Genomic DNA, 18,918 nt, shown 5'->3' on the forward strand with positions numbered 1-18,918 from the left:
TTATTCATGACATTCCGGTTGGACGTGGCAATCAACAAAACACCTAGTGATATACTCTTGCCATGTAAAGTCGCACACTGGAAACTTCTTGTCTTTGAATCCACAACTTTAGCTGACAAAAATCATCGAAGCCAACTCTTTTTTACCCTTAGGTGCACTAGATATAGATATGAAGGAACCAAAGCCGAATCCACCCCTTCTCTCCTTCCACCTCCACAAGGACGGAAAGAGAAGGCCTCTATATCAAACCGTTCTAGCCCACCGTCGAGTTTATTGAAGGACCTCCTGCCAAATCACCTCCAGTAGTTGGCTTCCACCGATGAATATGACCGATAGAAGAGATGGGAGACCATTGGACGCAACCTGCATGCGCCCATGAGAAACTCCACAATGGCACTAAGGAAAACACTCATAAGGTAACTACTAGCATGAAGCTACTATGTATAGGGACGACCCAAGCTCCCCTCCCATTTTCACCCTGACCGACGGTGTTGTCTGAGGAGAAAAGGAGAGGAGCTGGGGAAAGAAATGAGAACCATGTCTGCTATTAGCTATTTGGTTATTTCAAGGCTTGTCTTTTTCTATATATTTTTAAACACTCGTATAAGTAAAAAAAATTGCTTTCCTAGAACTTTTTTTTGTGAGAAAACTTCTGGTCTATTCATCAACTGTCAAGGTAGTATATAAAAAACACTAGAAATAAAATTTACATCTAGGTCCGTAAATCACCTAGCGACGACTACAAGCACTGAAGCGATTCGAAGGCGCGCCGCTGTCATCGGCCCTTCATCGTCGGAGCCGGACAAATATTGTTGTAGTAGACAGTCGGGAAGTCGTCGTCTCATAACCAGCGCACCAGAACAGCAACCGCCGCCGATGAAAAGAAGTATCGAAAGGATGGGTGTACCCTGGAGGCATTATGTGTTGATGCAATCGGTAATGGCCAATTATGATAATATTTATTGGACTTTAGTTAGTAAAAACGCCTGAAAATTGCACATAAATCGGTGAAAACCGAAAAAAAAACGGAGCCGGACGCATAGAAGCCTTGCCCGACCACCTGCTCGTGAGTGAGGCGCTGGAGTTGCCCCACTCCCCCCAAAAAACCGAAGCAGCACTGTACACCTCAAAGCGGGCGGCCTTCAAGATGCCGCCGCCTAACGCCGGCCGTCTCTCCGACCTCGTTCGGCGCTGCGCCGCCGCTAAGGCTCTAACCGCCGGCGCGAAGCTCCACGCACAGGCTCTCGTTGGTGGCCACCTACCCCAGGCCACCCTCGAGACGGACCTGGTCCTGCTCTATTGTCGCTGCGCTGCGCTCCCTAGCGCCCGCAAGGTGTTCGACGCGATGCCTTCTCCGTCCATGCACGCGTACAACATCCTCCTTGCCGCCTCCCCACCCCTCTTAGCTCTCCAACTACTCTCTGGCCTCCTCGACGCCGGTTTCCGCCCTGACTGCTATGCTGTCCCAGCAGCGCTCCGGGCGTGCGCTGAGCTCTGGGAGCCGCTTCTTGGCGCTGCACTCCATGGATTTACCGTCCAATTAGGATTTCTCTCCAATCTTGTTGTTTCCAGCGCACTTCTTGACATGTACGCCAAGGCTGGTCTCCTGGTCAATGCAGTGAGGGTGTTCGACGAGATGCCAGAAAGAGACTCTGTTGTGTGGAATTGCATGGTAACTGCTTATGCAAGGGCCGGGATGACAGCTGAAACCCTTGAGCTCTTCAGAAGGGCTCAGGTGGAGGCGGTGAACATGGCGAGGGATCTGCGGGCTGTGCCGAGCGTGCTAAATGTCTGTGGAAAGGAAGGGGAGATGATGAAGGGGAGAGAAATACATGGTAGGATGGTGCGAAGCCTTGCATTTGATTTGGATGTCCCAATTGGGAACGCGTTGATCGACATGTATGCAAAGTGCGGGCACGTGGACGCGTCACAAGCAGTGTTTGCAGGCATGCAGGAGAGGAATGTGGTGAGCTGGTCGACACTGATATCTTGCTATGGTGTCCATGGAAAGGGAAAAGAGGCATTGCATGTGTACGAGGAGATGTTATCTCAGAGAGTGAAGCCGAACTGTATCACCTTCACATCTGTCCTTTCAAGTTGCAGCCACTCAGGGCTCGTGACTGACGGCCGGATGATCTTCGAGTCAATGAGGAAGGTTCATGGTGTAGAGCCCACTTCTGAGCACTATGCATGTATGGTGGACCTCTTGGGGCGTGCTGGAGCCATTGAAGAAGCTATCGGGCTTATAAAGAAGATGCCTATGGAACCTTGCGCTACTGCATGGGGAGCTCTACTCTCTGCTTGCGCCATGCATAATAATGTCGATGTTGGAGAGATTGCAGCATATAGGCTGTTTGAGTTAGAAAAAAGCAATGTCGGTAACTATATCACTCTCTGTGGAATTTATGGTGCAGTTGGTCAGTCTGATGGTGTTGCAGGATTAAGATTAAGGATGAGGGAACTTGGCATGGTGAAGACGCCTGGTTGCAGCTGGGTTGATGTGAAGGGAAGAGCTCATGCCTTTTACCAAGGGAGTATCCCGAGTTATTTGAGGAGAAAAATGTTTTGGATTTTAGATCGGTTACGTAAGGATATGGGCAATTGAGAATCTGAATATGAGCATGCTGACCAGTAGTACAAGCCGACTTAGCACTGAAGTTGGTATGGTTAAGTCATGTACTACGGCAGTCAGATATTGTTTGAGGATAAAGCAGTAACCAGCCTTAATTGCTGTCATGAGTTCACATGAGCAATTCTTTTAATCAATGAAGGAGTTCTGGTAAATGTGGACGCTCGTGGCCTTGAATATTTTTGTGGCCAATATCTGAACCAAGATGCTGTGAGGATGAAGCGGTGATTGGGTGAGAATGATGCTGGTTCTTCAGTTTGAGGCTACGGCTGTCTGCTCTGAAGTGACTTCCACAGTTGTACTAGTGTACCACATATCTGATCTGATTGTATAACACATGAATCACATGTTCTGAAGTGCGGCAAAAGCAGTTGCATGCAAAATTTGTTAATGGCGGCAAGCTGGGATACAAGAAAAATTGCAACTGGAAAGAGTGAGCATTATGTTCTTCAGTCATCTGCTTTGAAGCTGACAAAGCACATCTAAACTGAAGGTAAAATTATGTTATATTTTTATTAAGTTTCAATTCTTGTTGGAATTCTATAGTCTGCACTGAATCTACTGCCACCAGTGATACAAAATTTCATGGCAGAATATGTGGACATCACAAAGAGAATCATTAGGCCCATAGACAGTAGCAAGAAAGAATTTGCTTGGGGGCAAAGCGATGAAGGCAGTGACCAACTGGCCATTTTAATCAAGCTGTAACATCCAGAAAGAGATTGGTACAGTCACCATGAGTTTTTGTGCCTGGGTGCATGATTATAATCAGATTTTGTAAACTAATCAGTGGTTCTTTTGCTTAGACCCTTTATCTGTAATTAAGTTCAGTCTTCTGGACAATTTCTTTTCTCTCTGATGATGGGCAAATAAATGAACTATCCACTTATTGCTTTGACCATGGTTGTAGTCACTATGTTGGCTGGCCAGATTTCAGTCAGTATGAGTATTGAGGTACTGCTGTATACTTTGTAAAGTTGTGTACCCTTTGGGGTGGCTTTCTTCTTAGTGTATTAACATAGGAATATATAGTATAACACTGGAATCTTATTGCTGGCAGGGTAGGGATTCATGGTTAATATTTTCAGTCAAGATCAGAGCATTAATAAAGACAAGAAAAATCCAGTTTGGCTACACACGGCTATGTATATTATAAATATTACTATTTCTATGTTTATACTCTGTACAGCTTTCCAAAGGAAGATACAACTCTTATTGTTTCCATTCAAGTTAAACATTGTTCTTTAATGGTCATACTTTGTTACCCTACTATAGAGTTGTTAATGTAAATGGTGCCAAGATGATCACCTGTCACCTCGTTGATACCGTCCAGATTCACTTCATGACAGCAATTTGGGACTGCGCAAGAACAACAAACATAGTTTTTTTAATGTATAAGAAAAATATTGTTACTGTCGGCTTTTGGCCTTTGGGGAGCAAAGAGACACCCAGTCTCCAACTGGGGCAGCTTCTATGTGTTGTTTTCCAGGTCTTAAACTACCATTGCAATGTATTCTTTGTGTCCTTCGATGCAGATTAGCTTGAATATTTTACTCTTGATGCAGTTCTACTTTCTGGACCTTGTGTCCTTGCTCACTGGTCAAGCAGAATTTGTTCAAAAATAACCCTGATTAAGGCAAGGAACTGCCCTGCCGACTGGCACAGTCGGTAGGTGAGCCCACCACAGCATGGTAGCAGGTAACTTCAGTAGAAGTTTGTTACATTGTCTTGAGTAAAAAAAAAATCATGGATAAGGTGTTGAATAAGTTTGGGCTTTTTCAATAAGATCAGCAAACCATACCAGCATTCCGTTAGCAACAAGAAAGTAAATCATGTCACTTCACTGCCAACATTATCCTCTTAACGAACCTTTTTAACATTCATTTGGTGTGGACCGATGAGATGATTTAGGCAGAGTTACATTTGCAAGTGCGCACCAAATTAACTACATCGACATAATTGCTTGTACAAATTACTCTGGAATCTGCGTTCCAGGTTTTGAGGGATGCAATCTAATAATCCTGATAAAGATCATACTTGCCAGCATGCATTACTTTTCCATTCTTTCTAAAGAATCAAGAACTTATTGATCAACTTATACATCCTTGAGAACTGAACTCTTGTAGCAAGACTGAAAAATCCTAAGCTATTTTTTTTCTATATCCAGCTGCTTTTATAGGTACACTTAGTCGCCAATGGGTGGATAGGTTGTGTTTGGGAGCCTCTGTCCAAGCACAAATGAGCGAAATAGGCCGAGAGCTCGGTCTGGCTGTGCAAATGGCACCATGTGAGATGCGCCCCGCACTGTTGCAAAGGTCAGAAGATTACCGTACTCTGTTGTCCAGCCTCCAACCTTGAAAACCAAAGAGCAACAGATGTTACATTCATGTTTTATATCATCAAATTTGGCATCTGTAATTCAACTTGTATTCATGGCATAGAAGTATACCTGGCCTTTGCGGAACCAAGTACTGTACGGAACTGTGACAGGCAACCCCATGTCATGAGCTAGCTCTCGCACAAGGGTTCGGGAGCCCAAGAGGGGCACCACAGAGTCTTGATCGCCGCTGTAATGTAATTCACAATGTCATAACAAATTCCACACGGAACGAAACAAATTATCTGAAAAAAAAACTCAGACTGGTATATGGGAGTATGAAAAGGTAAGTTATTTACCTGAATATCCAAACTGGTATCTTATGTTCCACTATTCTCTGAAGTAAAGGCAAGATGTTGATGTTACCATCCTTATCGGTGTAATTCAGCACACTGGGACATGATTTTAGATGATCCATGTGAGTTTGAGTTGCAAAGATGAGCAGTTCATTTACTCTGACACTCTCTTCTCTCTTTACATATTTATTACTGAAAGGACCAACATATGTATTTGGCAGAAGTAGCAATAGAAGCACTTACTCACTGCACATGCCCCAGCCATAAGGTAGATGTGTTCTATTAGCATGAAGAGCATGCTGCACTTCTGGAAGATTGAAGTAGAAGTACCTTTCATATGACATGCAAACATCCACTCCTAAACTGATCTTGGTCACCTAGGTTGCACAAAGAACTAGTCACAACAGCAATCAAAGGTTTTGATGTAAATATCATGTACCATCCATGAGGAAACAAGCATACATATTTGCGCAGTCGTAGCTCCTGCATCACAATCGATGGGTAACAGACGTCGAGAATGACATCATAGTTGTTGACATATTGTCCAACTACAGCATTTGCCTCCGCAATGGCATCATTGCATGACTTGCTCTCATTGTGGGGGCTACCGAATGTGTAATCCTCAAAATCACAACCCTTGTTTATGGCCAGAAATATCTCATCGGATATCATACCATGGGACCAGAAGTACTCATATGTCGCGGGGACATCCCTGTCAAGCTTGAGTAACGGATTCCCGATCTACTCAAGGTAATCTCAGAGTCAGCAAAACAGTAGTAGTAAGTAGAACATAGTTGATTCAAGACATGACCAGGCTATGCTTGACTACTTACAGCTACCCCCTTGATATTGAACTTAAAACCCTTAGATTTCTCATTGTGTGTGAGAAGGACGTCGGTGAGTTGCGGTATATAATGCCCTGCATTATCATTAGCGCAGAATCAGTCGCCATAGAAGGGAGGCAATCGAAACGCATATTCCTGAAGTAGAACTTGAAATGCTTTCTAACCTGCATAGCTCTCTCCCGAAAGAAGTAAGCTGCTTGATCTGTACTCCGGGAACTTCTTATACCATCCCAACAGAAATTTGTACATATCATTAGCTGCATAATTAAAGAAACATACGGTTAGATTGATGTGTTCAGGCTAACCGGTATCCTGCGATGTCACAAGATCGCATCGGTTTACCGGTCCGCGCATCTCCTGTATTGTAGTCTGACGAAGTGTTGGAGTAGGACCATCCAACTCCAGCGGGTGATTCAACAAATAGAAGATTGGACACTGCAAAATTAACAACAAAGGTAAAACAACTGAAGAGTTAGTAAGATGTACACTTTCTTTCACTGAAACATGTGATCAGAGAGATGGTTGCCAAAAGCTCAACCTTTATTCCACGACTTCTTGTTTAACCGAAGGCCTCTGCCATCTCCTCTGGGATAAAACGGGCCGAGCTCCGTAAACGCGCCGCCTCCAACCGAAGAACAGCCAGGACCTGAACGCCAGTGAAATTTTGCAGCAACATACAGTTAGCAATCACATTTCCATATGTGTAGTACATCGTAGTGTAGCAAGGTACTGTTACATCAAAGAAAGAAGCATCTTTTTTTTTCTTTTTTTTACCAAATGATGCCTCACTGCTTTTAAAAATCCTCAAGGACCACAACACACAAAGCCCAATGAGGCAAGGGTCCAAGGGAACATGGTGACCTCAAAGATACTCACAAAACTGATTAATTTTTTCCTTGGCAGGTGTGGAGCAGATGACGATTAGCGAATGGGAGCAAGTTGTTTGTGTTTCCAGTTGAGGAAACACTGCCTGTCATCATATGACCCCTGATGGGTGAACCAGCACTCAACGTGCAAGAAAGGTACAGTAGAGGAGGAAAAGGTACCAAGGTATTGACTAGTTTAGTATGCTCTACTCATCAGGCCACTAATGCAACAGTGCTATTATTAGCCATGAAAATTCCAACACCATAGTATTTTTTTGAAAAAAACCCAACTAAATAGTTTATTCAGAAACTCTCGAGATCCAGGCAGAAAAAACAAAGTCGCTGTGAAGGCTGAGTGTGTAAGATGAAATGCAGATCAGGTGGAAATTCCTGCGTCGTCCTAACTCCCAACCGCTAAAGCCGCGAGCTAATCAACCGTGCACATAGAAGTGTACTACTTTAAACACATTTTCTACCAAACTAAGGCAGTGCATGCCACTGTTGCCTCTCGAATCGAGCGAGAAAATTCAGATGCGAACATAATTCTGAAGCAAAACAAAACAAGGACCACGGGCCGACGCTGCTGGGCAAACTGGCCGAAGAAACTCCTACAGAACGCTCTGGAGATCAGAGAGTGACAGCCCAAGAGCAGAGCGGGCCGCGGAGAAGAGAAGGCATGGGAAGACGAGGAAGCAGTAGCGAGTAGGTACTGACCTCCGTTGAGCCAGAGCGTGAGCGGCCTGCCGGCGGCGTTGTCCTGCGCCTCCGCGAAGTAGTAGAAGAGGCTCCTCCCGGCCTTGACGTCGACGTCCACGTACCCGGTGAACTGCCTGAACCCCACGGCGGGCTGCCCGGGCAGCCGCCCCACCAAATCCTCCTCCGGGAACCCGAGCACGCAGCTGCTGGCGACGAAACAAACCATCGCCACCGCCAGCGCCGCGGCTCGCCAGGAGCCCGCCATTGCTGCGATGACCTCGAGAGTAACGGGAATTGGGAGGACGAGTGAGGTAGGAGGGGGAGGTGGGCTGGGTTCTTGGGTCGAGAGTTCTGGGGATATATACCGGGGGCACGCAGCTTTTCCGCCCCTGACGTGGAAACAGCGCGGATTTTTAGTTCGTAGGTTGTTGCGGGTTTAGGTCTGGATTCCATTGTTTCCTTTTGTTTAAAATTCTGAGTTAAGGGGTTGTTTGGATACAGGGAATTAGATGTGAGATTTTAGAAAACGAGTTTTTGAGGATTTTTAGGAAAACCAGTTTTGGTTAGTTATTCTGTTAAGGTAAGTATACCCAGTACCTTGTTTGGATGGGAAAATTAGAAAAACACGATTTTGAGTTCTTCCCAAACAATACATGGAGGTGTGGTGCTTCGGCTTGCTCTTGGCACCTACACGCACAGCGGCGGACAACCACACCGTAAATTGCTCTCTCGCGAGGCCATCGCCGAGGCCGCCGGGGTGGTCGCGCTGCTCGCCTGATCGTGCTCGGCTTCGTTCGCCGGTGTCATGCATGTTGGCTCAGGTTCCCATCAAAAAAGCACGTACATGCAACTCACATACGGCAAGACACGAGTACACGACGTAAAGCACCATGATTGATTCTCAAGCCGGACATGCATGTAGCATCTAGCTAGCAGCTGGATCGATTGGCCGGTAACAGCAGAGCACAACACACATGCTAGGGAGGCGTGACGACGACGTAGAAGCTGGAGCATATGGACGGCGACGGTGGCTGTGAAACGGCCGATGGACACGACGGCAGCCGGCCCAAGTCTGCATCCGCCATGGAGGCGATGGTCTAGGTGGAGCATTGCAACCTGCATGCTTCGGCTGCTTGGCCGAGATCGGCAACGACGTCTTTTGGCTTTGTCAAGCTGTTGTCGCGGCCAGCGGAGGTTACCATGATCAGCGCGTCGGACTTCGCTGATCTCCTGATGCATATAGAAAACGCGTTTGTACAAAAACGTCTATTAGTCGTTTTTGTATAAAATGGTTTTTTGGGTTTTTGGAAGACCCAGTTTAGTATATCCACGAGTTAGTTAGAGGATCCAAACAATGTTTTAGGTTGTTACACCAAAAATCGGGTTTAAGGAAAACTAGTTTCCTATAATCTAGGTATCCAAACAACCCCTAAGAGAAGATGATAAATTGGGCAGTGCTGGAAAAATGCTGTACTAATATTGTCTCTTGAATTGAACCCTTATTTGTGATTTTGGAGGATGTATGTATATGGTACATGTTGTGACAAGGTGATGAATCTAGACTATCTTTTGAGTCGAAAAGTCCCATCGTAAACGTAGGGATGTGTCCAGTTTTTTACCGTCTGCGATGCCAATGCATAGGCGATTTCGTTATGGCATGGAGTGATGTTTTTGTCCATGCTACAATAATTTCGATTTTATGATAGTACGTCAACACTTCCCCGTTTTTCCCAAGGCCATCGAGATGATACTATTACAGCTTGCGGTCAAACATCCAGGGGGATATTCTTCTGGCACGTGAAAACAATAGTATCCTTGCAGCCAAGAATAGGAAGTAGGTGACTTGTTTTTTCCGCATGTCTGGCTACTGTTTTCCTAACCGGGTCGCCGGCCGCTATCTCTTTCGCCGTCGACGGAAATATAGAGGGACCGACGGGGGTCTTGTGGCCGACAACACCCAGCAATCCAGCATGAGAAACCACTTCCGGCCATGGGACCAGAAGCAGGCGAGGTTACTTAGAAGTTGATCTAGGCCTCGTCCTAGCTTAGTACTAGTAGTAGTATTACGGATGGCAAACACACGCGTCCTAGACGATCTTGTTCCTTTTCCTATGTCGACATGGAAGAGGGTCACCAGCGCAAGAAGAGCAGCATAGCGAATCACCTGGAATGAACAGTACAGTACTAGGTAGCCGTTGGGGGTGATAAGGAGCCATTTACTCCCATGCAGTTGGGTCGCTCGCCATTCAATCCCCCTGCGTCGGCAGGCTCCGCCCATGGCATTGGCATGGCACGGCGCCGCAGCCACGGCCGTACCCACAGCTCTGCTCATTCATGACGACGACAGATCGTCCTGGATCCAGTGAAACACATTCAGAAGATCCAGGAACGCATGGGTGCATACTTTGGCTCTGTTTGGTTTAGCTTTTATCGACGGATTTCGTTGTCGCGCGGCAGAATCTGAATCAAAGGGCAAACCTAGCAGAATCCGATTCCAGAAATCCGCTGCCAAAATTTGAACCAAAAGTGGAAGCAGCCCAGGACGTGATTTCCAAAATCTGATTCCGTTGCGGGTCAAACTCTAAAAAAGCTGTATCAGCTGGTTTGCCAAATGACCTACATCTTTTTCACATCAGATTTTTCACAGCTGCTTTTTCACAACAGATTTTTCACAGCTACTTTTAGAAATCCACAGCCAAACCAAACAGGGCCTTTATTTGTGTTTGACGTAGTATTATGCACCTACGCTAGGGCAACTCCAACGCGGATCACCAGATTGCTCCATGGACTGAACGGTCCGAACACTTTTGACCATCCAACAACGGGTGCCGCTCTCGGAGGAGGGAGTGCAAATGTTTGAGGAGGAGCGTGCAAAGGAGGAGGACACCCTCATTGCCGAGGAGGATATGTGTGGGACATCCAGCACGCCTACGTGCAGAGCCCGTATAGGAACGAGGAGAGGCATCACGAACGTAGGTCATATTAGCGACCACGTGCTCTAGATCGGACGATGATGGCTCGAATGGCGACATGAGCAGCGTTGGAGGTGCCAGTGGCCTTGAGGCTACCCCTACAAGGTCAATGTATGTACCTTGCCTATTTTTAGTTACGATTAGTTTAAATTCAGGTTGAACTTGTTTAAATTTCATCGGTTTGATTTTAATATATCAAATTTTTGTTCAAATTTTATCGGTTTCACTTCAATTTTGTTTGTGTTTGTGCATAGTCCGTTTGGGCCATACATTTGGCGACTATGGTTGGATGACCGCTTGCTGTCGGCGGACAACCAAACACGTTTGTAAACTTTTGGTGTTGTTCATTTCAGCGTTGGAGTTGCCCTTAGCATTCAATGTGAAGGAACTGTAATGTGTTCGATCATCCACACGCACCTTTGTTTGCGTGCAAGACCAAATAAGGGCATCTTCAAGGCAAATATCAAATGAAGACCCCTAAACATGTTCACAAATAGTCACGCGGGTGCCCGCCCTCCGACGTTATGCCTCAAATATCTCCTACTATCTGTGTCTTTTTCTATCTATTTCATTTTTCTTTGAATATTGAAAATAATCATTGATAAGCATCATAATGCATCAATAATTTAAAGACAAATATTTCAGTGTAACAATAATTCAAATATAAATATTACAATTAAACAGTAAAAAATAAGTAAGGGGAACCAGTAGACCCAGCAATATGTCTGCTTGAACAACAATAATTCACCATGTGTATATCCAGCGATGGAGTGGATACGGGTCATTAGTGGCCACGCACTGCTGGCTACCACAAGGGCTGCTCACTGGTAGATCTGGCTATGGGAGTCACTGAATGAGGGGAACGTGTGGCTCGATGCAGTACTACTATCGATCAGGGAGGCTCATTCATTAATGGACATCATGCAGACCGACCAAGGATCCTGTGCGGCAACAGGCATTGCCCAGTGCCCCCCGTTGGTCAATGACATGTTTGTGGTCAACTTACCCGTCTGCATACTCCTGCGTCAAGTCATGGGCCAACGAACTTCTACGGCTCGTGCATGCTGTGCTAAACGGAGTATAAGCTCTTTTAGAGATTTCAATGTAAACTACAGTAGTACATATGGATGTATATAGACGCATTTTAAAGTGTAGATTCACTCTTTTTCTTCGTATATAGTTCATATTAAAATTTCTAAATGGTCTTATATTTAGAAATGAAGGGAGTATATCATAATGATCATAGTATAAGTTATATACTTATCACCTAGCAAAACTAGAATGAAAGTAAAAAAGTTAGCCTTTGCATAAAGAAACATTAGCCAAGAAGTAAAATTATAAACAAGACTGAAGAATCCTTTGAGTTTGACACTGACGTCCAGCACCTGCCTTTAGCACCACCACAACAACCATCAAAGGAAAAAAATGGATCACCTCCACACCCGAGCTCGACGCGGCTCCAACGCTGATATGCATCTTTGCGGACCTCCAAGGTGCCTCGCCAAAGACAAAAGCATTACCGTTGAACGAATCAGACTGGGGCAACACCCGACCACATATGCAAGTAGGCCAAAATTAATGCATGTAACCAATCACACCCGTAATCACTATTATTCCCAGTTCTTTTCTGAGCCACCATGACGAAGGAGGGAGAGAAAGGGGAGGAAATGAATTAGGTCGCGGACAAACTTCTCCATTTCGTCCTTTGGGCTCACTCCCATCAGCTCTTTGTGATGGGCCCATGGTCGTATTGAAGGAAATATGCCCTAGAGGCAATAATAAAGTTGCTATTTATATTTCCTTATATCATGATAAATGTTTATTATTCATGTTAGAATTGTATTAACCGGAAACTTAGTACATGTGTGAATACATAGACAAAATGAGTGTTACTAGTATGCCTCTACTTGACTAGCTTGTTAATCAAAGATGGTTAAGTTTCCTAGCCATGGACAAGAGTTGTCATTTGATGAACGGGATCACATCATTAGAGAATGATGTGATTGACTTGATCCATCCGTTAGCTTAGCACTTTGATCGTTTAGTTTACTGCTATTGCTTTCTCCATAACTTATACATGTTCCTGCGACTATGAGATTATGCAACTCCCAAATACCGGAGGAACACTTAGTGTGCTATCAAACGTCACAACGTAACTGGGTGACTATAAAGATGCTCTATAGGTGTCTCCGATGGTGCTTGTTGAGTTGGCATAGATCGAGATTAGAATATGTCACTCTTTGTACCGGAGAGGTATCTCTGGGCCCTCTTGGCAATGCACATCACTATAAGCCTTGCAAGCAATGTGACTAATGAGTTAGTTACGGGATGTTGCATTACGGAACGAGTAAAGTGACTTGCCGGTAACGAGATTGAACTAGGTATTGAGATACCGACGGTCGAATCTCGGGCAAGTAACAAACCGATGACAAAGGGAACAACGTATGTTGTTATGCGGTTTAAATGATAAGATCTTCGTAGAATATGTAGGAACCAATATGAGCATCCATGTTCCGCTATTGGTTATTGACCGGAGATAAGTCTCGGTCATGTCTACATAGTTTTCGAACCCATAGGGTCCGCACGCTTAACGTTCGGTGACGATCGGTATTATGAGTTGATGTCTACTACACAACCTTCTTCTTGTAGACATTGTTGGGCCTCCAAGTGCAGAGGTTTGTAGGACAGTAGCAAATTTCCCTCATGTGGATGACCTAAGGTTTATCAATCCGTAGGAGGCGTATGATGAAGATGGTCTCTCTCAAGCAACCCTGCAACCAAATAACAAAAAGTCTCTTGTGTCCCCAACACACCCAATACAATGGTAAATTGTATAGGTGCACTAGTTCGACGAAGAGATGGTGATACAAGTGGTATATGGATGGTAGATAAAGGTTTTTGTAATCTGAAAATATAAAAATAGCAAGGTGACTAATGATAAAAGTGAGCACAAACGGTATTGCAATGCTAGGAAACAAGGCCTAGGGTTCATACTTTCACTAGTGCAAGTCCTCTCAACAATAATAACATAATTGAATCACATAACTATCCCTCAACATGCAACAAAGAGTCACTCCAAAGTCACTAATAGCGGAGAACAAATGAAGAGATTATGGTAGGGTACCAAACCACCTCAAAGTTATTCTTTCCAATCAATCCGTTGGGCTATTCCTATAAGTGTCAACAGCCCTAGAGTTCGTACTAGAATAACACCTTAAGACACAAATCAACCAAAACCCTAATGCCACCTAGATACTCCAATGTCACCTCAAGTATCCCCGGGTATGATTATACGATATGCATCACACAATCTCAGATTCATCTATTCAACCAATACATAGAACCTCAAAGAGTGTCCCAAAGTTTCTACCGGAGAATCACGACGAAAACGTGTGCCAACCCCTATGCATAGGTTCATGGGCAGAACCCGCAAGTTGGTCACCAAAACATACATCAAGTGAATCACGTGATATCCCATTGTCACCACAGATACGCACGGCAAGACATATATCAAGTGTTCTTAAATCTTTAAAGACTCAATCCAATAAGATAACTTCAAAGGGAAACTCAATCCATTACAAGAGAGTGGAGGGGGAAGAAAATATCATAAGATCCAACTATAATAGCAAAGCTCGCGATACATCAAGATCGTATCACCTCAAGAACACGAGAGAGAGAGAGAGAGAGAGAGAGAGAGAGAGAGATCAAACACATAGCTACTGGTACATACCCTCAGCCCTGAGGGAGGACTACTGTGACGCCCGGATAATCAAGCTACAGTAAACCTCTGTTAATGATGCCACGTCACCATGGTTACTGTTCCTAATCTCGCATTAGTTCAAAACCAATTCAAATTCAAATTCAAAATAAAAAAATATATAAAAGTTTTCAAATATTAAACCTAAAATGTTTAATAAATAGTACATAAATCAAAGGCTATGATAAAATTGTAAAAGACATTATTGAAATTTGATAAGTGACTTAAACAACCTCAAACAATGGCTGAAAACATTATTTAATAACCTTTTTTAATACAAAATAAATATGAAATGATATTTACCCCAAACTAGTTTTTGATGGTAGGATATATTGTTCTGTGATTTGTGGGCCATCTCTCATACTCCCTCCGTTCCGAATTACTTCTCTTAGATTTGTCTAGATACGGAGATATCTAACACTAAAATGAGTCTAGATACATCCGTATCTAGACAAATCCAAGACAGGTAATTCGGAACGGAGGGAGTATTTTACAAAACTCATTTGATGCCCAAACAGTTAGCCAAAACGGAAAAGGAAAAACAAATGAAAAAGGCCTAAAGAACAACTGTGCACTTAAGCCTACTGCTACAGTCTCCGGCCCAGCCCACCACCGCAATCTCTCCTTCAACCTTCTGTAGCAGGAGGCAGGGGACTGCGTGGAGGGCATCCATGGCGCCTTGGCACGTGCTGGCCATCCCACGGCTCCCCCGATGGTTAAAACGGCATTGACCCCCTCCCAGAAATCCTAGCGCCATTCCCTCCTTCCCCACGCCGTCGCTTGCCTCCCCGCGCACGCCCGACCAATACCGCGCCGCGTCGGCGTCGGACGCATGCTCCGGTACCTCCCCGTGCCACGGAAGGGAATCCAGTAATTCCGCAGCGCCTCTTCGTCGTCGTCCACACCTCCGGAGTGAGTCGCGGAGCCGTCCTCCGCCGGATCGCCTCGTCCCACATCGCCGGAATCCTCCATGGCCGCTGTCTCGTCTCGCTGCTCCGGCGCCTCCCTGACACGTCCCCGAGCTCGCCTTTGCACAACTACAGGGCCCGGTGAGGACCCCTCGTCAGATTCCCCTTCCCCCCTCTTTGCATCACTTCTGACCGCCCCGCGCTTCGTCGGTCGTCCCGCCCCTGCTCCCATGGTTGCGCACCGCCTGCGCCCTGCCTCGTCGTGGCTGCACCCCACGCTCACCGCCTGGTCGTCCCTCCCGCTGCTGCAGCCACCTGTCGCGCCCCTGTTTTCCCCGCGCACCCGCGTCCGCAAGTCGCCAATGTCGCCTGTGAACTGCTGCTGCTGCTCTAGCAACGCCGTCCCCATGTTCGCTCCTCCCTCCGCGCTAGCTGCCGTCCGCGCCCGCGCTCCCACGCGCGTCCGGGGATGTGCCCCATTGCTGTTGCCGCCCCCTGCGCCGGAGCCCCGCCTCTACCCTGGCCGCGCCCATCCCCGCGCGCCCCCATGCACTCTGCCCGCTCATCGTCCCAACCCCGCCCTTGGCCGCTGCCTGTGCCGCTCGCCGCCTGTGCCGCATGCCGCCCCCTGCACCTGCCTCTGCGTCCGCCCGCCTGCAGGCCAGGGCCTCGCCCTCGCCGCCCCCGGCTAGCGCTGCTGCTTCGCTGCAGCGGCTGCCGGCGCCCCGCCGCGCTCGGCGGCCTCGCCCCGCGCCTGCACGGGCTTCGGCCCCGACGAGCGGCCACCCGTTAACCGCCCCGCACCGCTAGCTTTGTGCCACTGCCAGCGGGGCCCCATGCCCCCCTTTTTTCTACAAAAAAGAAATTACATAAAATAATAATAAAATAAAATAATAAATGTAAAAACAATTAATTAAATAGTTAATTAACTAAATTAACCTTGCTTAATTAACCTAACCACAAAATTAGTCTTAACTAAACTGTTAGGTTAGCTGTGGTGTCAATGACAGATGGGCCCCACAGCCCTCTTGACCAGTCAATCCAGTCAAAGTTGACTGTTGACCCTGCTGACATCAACATGACGTCCTGCTGGCGCAATAAGTCCATTTTCGAATTAATATAATTTCAGAATATTATTAAAGCTTTAGAAAATCATAGAAAATTATCCGTAACACGGATGAAAATGTTTTCTATATGAAAGTTGCTCAGAATTTCGAGACGAATCCGAATACGCAGTCTGTTCGTCCGTCACACAACCCTAGCATAGTGAACACGCAACTTTACCCCTCCAATTCATCTGCCCGAAAACACGAAACACCGGGAATACTTTCCCGGATGTTTTCCCCCCTTCGTCGGTATCGCCTATCCCTACTTTAGGGCACCCCTAGCACCGCTACTTGTCATGTCATGCATCGCTATGCATCTGTTTGTTTAATATTTATTGTTTCTCCCCCCTCTTCTCTCGCTAGACACCGAAATCGACGCCGCTGCTACCCAGTACGACTACGGTGTTGATGACCCCTCTCTCTTGCCAGAGCAACCAGGCAAGCCCCCCCCTTGACACCAGATATCGCCTACTCTTCTCTATACTGCTTGCATTAGAGTAGTGTAGCATGTTACTGCTTTCCGTTAATCCTATTCTGATGCATAGCCTGCCCTTGCCACTACTATTGTTACCTTTACCTGCAATCCTAATGCTTAGTATAGGATGCTAGTGTTCCATCAGTGGCCCTACACTCTTGTCCATCTACCATGCTATACTACTGGGCCGTGATCACTTCGGGAGGTTTTAACGGGCATATACTATATACTTTACACTGTTACATTACCTGTGGTACTGTTCGGAGTTGGGGGCTGAAGGGGCAGGTGGCTCCATCCCGGTAGAGGTGGGCCTGGGTTCCCGACAGCCCTCGACTGTTACTTTTGTGGCGGAGCGACAAGGCAGGTTGAGACCACATAGGAGAGAGGTGGGCCTGGCCCCGGTCGGCGTTCGCGGATACTTAACACGTTTAACGAGATCTTGGTATTTGATCCGAGTCTGGCCACTGGCCTATACGCACTAACCATCTACACGGGGACAGTTATGGGCACTCGACGTCGTGGTATCAGTCGAAGCCTACGTGATGTCAGCGACTGAGCGGCGCGCGCCGGATTGGACTGGAACGCCTGCTAGGCTAGGTCTGCTTCCGGTCGCGTTTGCAACGTGCAGGTGTGCAAAGGGCGATGGGCCCAGACCCCTGCGCCATAGGTAGGGCTGACCTCTCTGTTGTGCCTAGGTAGGGCTGCGACGTGTTGATCTTCCGAGGCCGGGCATGACCCAGAAAAGTGTGTCCGGCCAAATGGGATCGAGCGTGTTGGGTTATGTGGTGCACCCCTGCAGGGAAGTTAATCTATTCGAATAGCCATGATCTTCGGTAACATGACGACTTGGAGTTGTACCTTGATGTAGGATCGAAAGTATGTCTAGAGGGGGGGGGGTGATTAGACTACTTGACCAAATAAAAGCTTAACCTTTTCCCAATTTTAGTTCTTGGCAGATTTTAGCTATTTTAGGACAAGTCAAGCAATCATCACATAATTCAAGCAAGCATGCAAAGAGTATATTGGCAGCGGAAAGTAAAGCATACAACTTGCAAGAATGTAAAGTGAAGGGTTTGGAGAATTCAAATGCAATTGGAGACACGGGTGTTTTTCCCGTGGTTCGGATAGGTGGTGCTATCCTACATCCACGTTGATGGAGACTTCAACCCACAAAGGGTAACGGTTGCGAGAGTCCACACAGGGCTCCACCCACGAAGGGTAACGGTTGCGCGAGTCCACACAGGGCTCCACCCACGAAGGGTCCACGAAGAAGCAACCACCCACAAAGGGTCCACGAAGAAGCAACCTTGTCTATCCCACCATGGCCATCGCCCACACAGGACTTGCCTCACTAGCGGTAGATCTTCACGAAGTAGGCGATCTCCTTGCCCTTACAAACTCCTTGGTTCAACTCCACAATCTTGTCGGAGGCTCCCAAGTGGCACCTAGCCAATCTAGGAGACACCACTCTCCAAGAAGTAACAAATGGTGTGTAGGTAATGAACTCCTTGCTCTTGTGCTTCAAATGATAGTCTCCCCAACACTCAACTCTCTCTCATAGGATTTGGATTTGGTGGAAAGAAGATTTGAGTGGAAAGCAACTTGGGGAAGCTAGAGATCAAGATTCATATGGTAGGAATGGAATATCTTGGTCTCAACACATGAGTAGGTGGTTCTCTCTCAGAACATATGAGTTGGAATGGTGTGTGTGTTCTGATTGCTCTCTCTTCAAATTAAGAGGAGGCGGAGGGGAATATATAGCCTCCACACAAAATCCAACCGTTACACACAGTTTTCCAATCTCGGTGGGACCGAATCAACAAACTCGGTCGGACCGAAAATGTAAACCTAGTGACCGTTAGAGATTTCGGTGGGACTGACATGCAACTCGGTAGGACCGATATGGTTAGGGTTTGGGCATAACGTAATCTCGACGAGACCGATTACACAAACTCGGTGGGACCGAATTTGGTAATTAGCTAACCAGAGAG

At 46.4% G+C, this 18,918-nt stretch overlaps 2 protein-coding genes across 4 annotated transcripts; one reads left to right on the forward strand and one right to left on the reverse strand.

Moving 5' to 3' along the window:
* Positions 1 to 1,084: 1,084 nt before the first annotated feature.
* On the forward strand, positions 1,085 to 4,318 carry LOC119286353 (pentatricopeptide repeat-containing protein At3g12770-like). 3 transcript variants are annotated; one of them, XM_037565731.1, is made up of 2 exons: positions 1,085 to 3,122; positions 4,195 to 4,318. In XM_037565731.1, the coding sequence occupies exon 1, from the start codon at positions 1,148 to 1,150 to the stop codon at positions 2,603 to 2,605; it is 1,458 nt and encodes a 485-aa protein (XP_037421628.1). In that variant the 5' UTR covers positions 1,085 to 1,147; the 3' UTR covers positions 2,606 to 3,122; positions 4,195 to 4,318. The 3 variants fall into 3 exon arrangements, with proteins under 3 accessions (XP_037421628.1, XP_037421627.1, XP_037421626.1); XM_037565730.1 differs by lacking the exon at positions 4,195 to 4,318 and adding an exon at positions 3,201 to 3,518; XM_037565729.1 differs by lacking the exon at positions 4,195 to 4,318 and adding an exon at positions 3,222 to 3,518.
* Positions 4,319 to 4,481: 163 nt separating this feature from the next.
* On the reverse strand, positions 4,482 to 8,032 carry LOC119286354 (serine carboxypeptidase-like 42). The gene is made up of 10 exons (XM_037565733.1): positions 7,728 to 8,032; positions 6,686 to 6,793; positions 6,490 to 6,582; positions 6,312 to 6,404; positions 6,136 to 6,221; positions 5,765 to 6,043; positions 5,546 to 5,679; positions 5,306 to 5,398; positions 5,079 to 5,196; positions 4,482 to 4,982 (listed from the first exon to the last, which is right to left on the reverse strand). Exons 1-10 carry the CDS (start codon positions 7,972 to 7,974, stop codon positions 4,815 to 4,817), a joined length of 1,419 nt encoding a protein of 472 aa, XP_037421630.1. The 5' UTR covers positions 7,975 to 8,032; the 3' UTR covers positions 4,482 to 4,814.
* Positions 8,033 to 18,918: the final 10,886 nt, after the last annotated feature.

The sequence above is a fragment of the Triticum dicoccoides genome, chromosome 4A (genome assembly GCF_002162155.2).
Source record: "Triticum dicoccoides isolate Atlit2015 ecotype Zavitan chromosome 4A, WEW_v2.0, whole genome shotgun sequence".
Classification (NCBI taxonomy): domain Eukaryota; kingdom Viridiplantae; phylum Streptophyta; class Magnoliopsida; order Poales; family Poaceae; genus Triticum; species Triticum dicoccoides.

Excerpts from the sequence above, each read along its gene's own strand:
- LOC119286354 (XM_037565733.1), bottom strand. The coding sequence starts at position 7,974 with ATGGCGGGCTCCTGGCGAGCCGCGGCGCTGGCGGTGGCGATGGTTTGT. Across the intron at positions 6,794-7,727 it reads CACGCTCTGGCTCAACGGAG|GTCCTGGCTGTTCTTCGGTT; the intron begins GTCAGTACCTAC and ends ACTGGCGTTCAG. Across the intron at positions 6,405-6,489 it reads TACAGGAGATGCGCGGACCG|CTAATGATATGTACAAATTT; the intron begins GTAAACCGATGC and ends TTAATTATGCAG.
- LOC119286353 (XM_037565731.1), top strand. The coding sequence starts at position 1,148 with ATGCCGCCGCCTAACGCCGGCCGTCTCTCCGACCTCGTTCGGCGCTGC.